This window comes from Episyrphus balteatus, chromosome 3 (assembly GCF_945859705.1).
Source record: "Episyrphus balteatus chromosome 3, idEpiBalt1.1, whole genome shotgun sequence".
NCBI lineage: Eukaryota > Metazoa > Arthropoda > Insecta > Diptera > Syrphidae > Episyrphus > Episyrphus balteatus.
Window position 1 is genome coordinate 118,934,167 of NC_079136.1, and position 3,284 is coordinate 118,937,450.

The 3,284-nt window shown below is 28.6% G+C and overlaps 1 protein-coding gene across 1 annotated transcript; it reads right to left on the reverse strand.

The window, feature by feature from the left end:
* Window positions 1-1,813: 1,813 nt before the first annotated feature.
* Window positions 1,814-2,680, reverse strand: LOC129917151 (uncharacterized). The gene is made up of 2 exons (XM_055997535.1): window positions 2,348-2,680; window positions 1,814-2,282 (listed from the first exon to the last, which is right to left on the reverse strand). The coding sequence occupies exons 1-2, from the start codon at window positions 2,418-2,420 to the stop codon at window positions 1,852-1,854; spliced, it is 504 nt and encodes a 167-aa protein (XP_055853510.1). The 5' UTR covers window positions 2,421-2,680; the 3' UTR covers window positions 1,814-1,851.
* Between the last annotated feature and the right edge of the window lie 604 nt (window positions 2,681-3,284).

The window sequence follows — 3,284 nt, forward strand, 5'->3', positions numbered from 1 at the left end:
AAATGTCGTTTTTTTTTCTTATATGAATAGTTTTTCTTAAGTTATTTACAATATTTTAGTTTTGAAATTTTTTAAAAGGATGCACATCGATAGGAAATTTAATTATCTACAAAAAATTACTTAATAAAAATTTTCAAATTCGGCTTGCTTTTCAAGTTATAGACAAAAACTCAAAAAGTAACAGAAAAAGACGAAAATATTGATCGGTACAAAAAGTTATATCTTTATAATGTATCCATAGATTTTGAAGAAAATTATCTTTTTATCTTTTTCAGAAAGTGTACTATATACACAAAATTTAAAACTATGAGGATTCGAAAGATTTTGATTTTTTCTTTCAGTAATAAAGTTTTTTTTTTTGCAGAAATTTCCTTTAAAAATTCGATTTTTTTTAAATGTATGTACTAAAACACTTGCACTTAAACATCTGAAGTGACCCAGAAAAATTGTTCTAGTGCTTGTTGCTTATTTACTCAGCTGTTCAGATTAGTCGTTTATTACTTAAGATATAGCCCCAATACTAAGTAGGCTGAAAAAAAAAAAACAGCGACACAAAACTTTTAGAAATCATATCTCTAAAACGTATCCATCGTAATTTTTTTTAAAATGATTTCCAAATTCCTGAGGTCAAAGTACGTAAGAAAAAAAATAAAGGGACTGAGTGTACATTTTGGCTGTAAACCAGTGTTAGAGGAAAAATAGAAAATAGCCCAATTGATAATATTACTTCGATAAAGCTTTATAGAAACAACAGCAGCACTATCTATAAAGCTTTAAAGTAGCAAAATTGCTGCCAAGAGAATATCCGCTACAGTCTTTTCTATAGCTTTAAACTAATACATTGTTAATAGTACTACTGGCCGTTTCCAGAGGTAAGAACAATAAAAAGAAGTTGATTCGATGAGCTGAAAAGCAAAAAGCAGATCACAAAGGACAATTATGGTCCTTTTTAAGGCAATAATAACTTAAACTAACCATTTTACTTGCCATATAACGGAAATAGAGATAATTTTGTTTCAAAAACGCCTCTAACGGTTTTGATTGGAATTTTTGTGTATAATTTTACAGATCAGATCCAACTTTTTAAATAAAAAAAATATTTTTTGTACTGTTACTAATGGTACCTGCCTTAGAACCGTTTTTTTTTTTTTTTTTGGTTTCTGAATATCTCTTACAAGACAAACAACAAAAAACAAAATTTTGGATTTTTAAAAAATATAAAAAAAAAATTTTTTTTTTTAAATTATTATTTCTTCAAAGTGGCATACCAACAAAATGGCATACTAGCCTCAAAACACCTGTGGAGATCTGTTGCCGATGACCAGCCACCAATGTACGAAGTACCGTTATCTCAGTTTAAAATTTCGACATGGTTGGCTTTAAAAGATTTTAACTTTTTTTCTAGATGTTCTACAAATATGATTGAAACATCATATTTAAAGCTTATATGATATGCTTTCAGATGGTATAAAATTTATTATAGGTTGTGATATAAAAAAAATGGATTTAAAGATGATGAAAAAAACAAAAGTTAGATTTTTTCGATTTTTTATTCAAGAAAAATGATTTTTTAATGTTTCACTTTATCACAAGTGAATTGCACACACATGATTATTTTAACCTGTACCTTCTTTTTTATGAAAGTTTTGAAAATGTGTATCTTTTTTCACAAAACTAGAAACAAAAAAAAAAAAATTCACAAAAAAAAAAACTTATTTCGTTTAAATAATTTATAAATATTTTATTCATTTTTAATTTTGTTCTATTAAGTCAAAACATTGTAAATCTGGCCAAAGTTTTTTTTTTTTTTTTAAATTCATAGTTAACATTAAGTCCAAGTTATATTTTGACTTATTGGCGACGTTTTTTCATTGCTCCAGATTTTCTTGCTTGTGTATTTTTTTCACTATTACGCAAATACATGGAAGGAATAATTAACTTATAACCTTGATTCTTTCCATTGATCTTTTTAAGTTTCAATACATTTTTTTGTTTCTTGTTTCCAAGCAAAATTTCATCTTCATCATCAAATTGATCAATTTCATCATCTTCGTCTTCATATTCCTCACGATATCTGCCAGAACCGAAAGTTCCACTAGTTCCACTATTACCTCCAGTGCCACTAGTTCCACTATTACCTCCTGTACCACTAGTCATCATTCCGGCCCCGCCTCCGCTCACCACCAAAATTGTTGGCTTTGATGATGATTGTTGTTTATTGAACCACATCCTTATTGCATTGTCCTTTTCGCGATTCCGATTGGAATTTTCCAACTTACTACCTGAAAAAAAATTTGGATCATGTTTATTTTTTGTTAAAATTAAAAAAAAATCACAATGTTAATACCTTTCCTCTTTTCAGCGGATGAACTGAGGACCATCGCAACCAAAATTAACACAACAATTGGCAATAGTTTCATGGTGAATAACTTGACTGGTTTCAGCAAAGAGTGATTACCTTTTAAACTAGATGATAGAATAAGCTAGCTTTTATATAAAAATTCTTCAAACTTTCATCGACCCAACTAACTAATTTAGAATTCTTAGTTAACGAATAAATTACCAATACTGAATAAAGTTCAAAATTTCAATATTCTTGACACACCTACTTGATCATGCAAACATTTATCTTAACAAATAAAACCGTTTTAATGTAGAATATGTGGCCCTTCGGGCCTTCTTCGGGGGCATTTTAGAAGATGACTTATAAACTTATTCAAAAATAAATTCTTGGAGAAATTATATTGATGAATGAAAAAATTTGTCAAACCGCCAAGAGCGGTTAATAGCTTTGAGAGAAAAGTGTAAAATTTGCCTGAGGCTAGAGGTCACTGAATATATGAATTAATCCATGTTTAAGTTAAACATTGTGCATAGTAATTATGTTTATTTATATTTTGATACAGTCCGTGTCGTTTAAAAGATATACTCAAATATAAGTTTTTGGTGTAATTATTTTTCTTCAATTAATTAATATCGCTTTTGGGGAAAGGCGGGACATAAAAAGTTTTGTGATTATGTCAGCGAGATGTTATAGATACACCTTCGAAAAACTAAATTTGCTAAGAGTTTTTTTTTTTAAATTATAGATTTTCAATCATACATTAATTTATTTATTGCGAAAAACACTTTTTTTCTTTTCAGAACTCGAAATGATAGTCCAGTCATTTAAAACCCCAATGTGCGGAAAAATTCCTTGTAGGCTGAATTTTGGTATACACCTTTTTTACGGCGTTGTTATGTTGTTTTCGGCGTTGTTTTCGCAAATATCTTGCTACCTATTG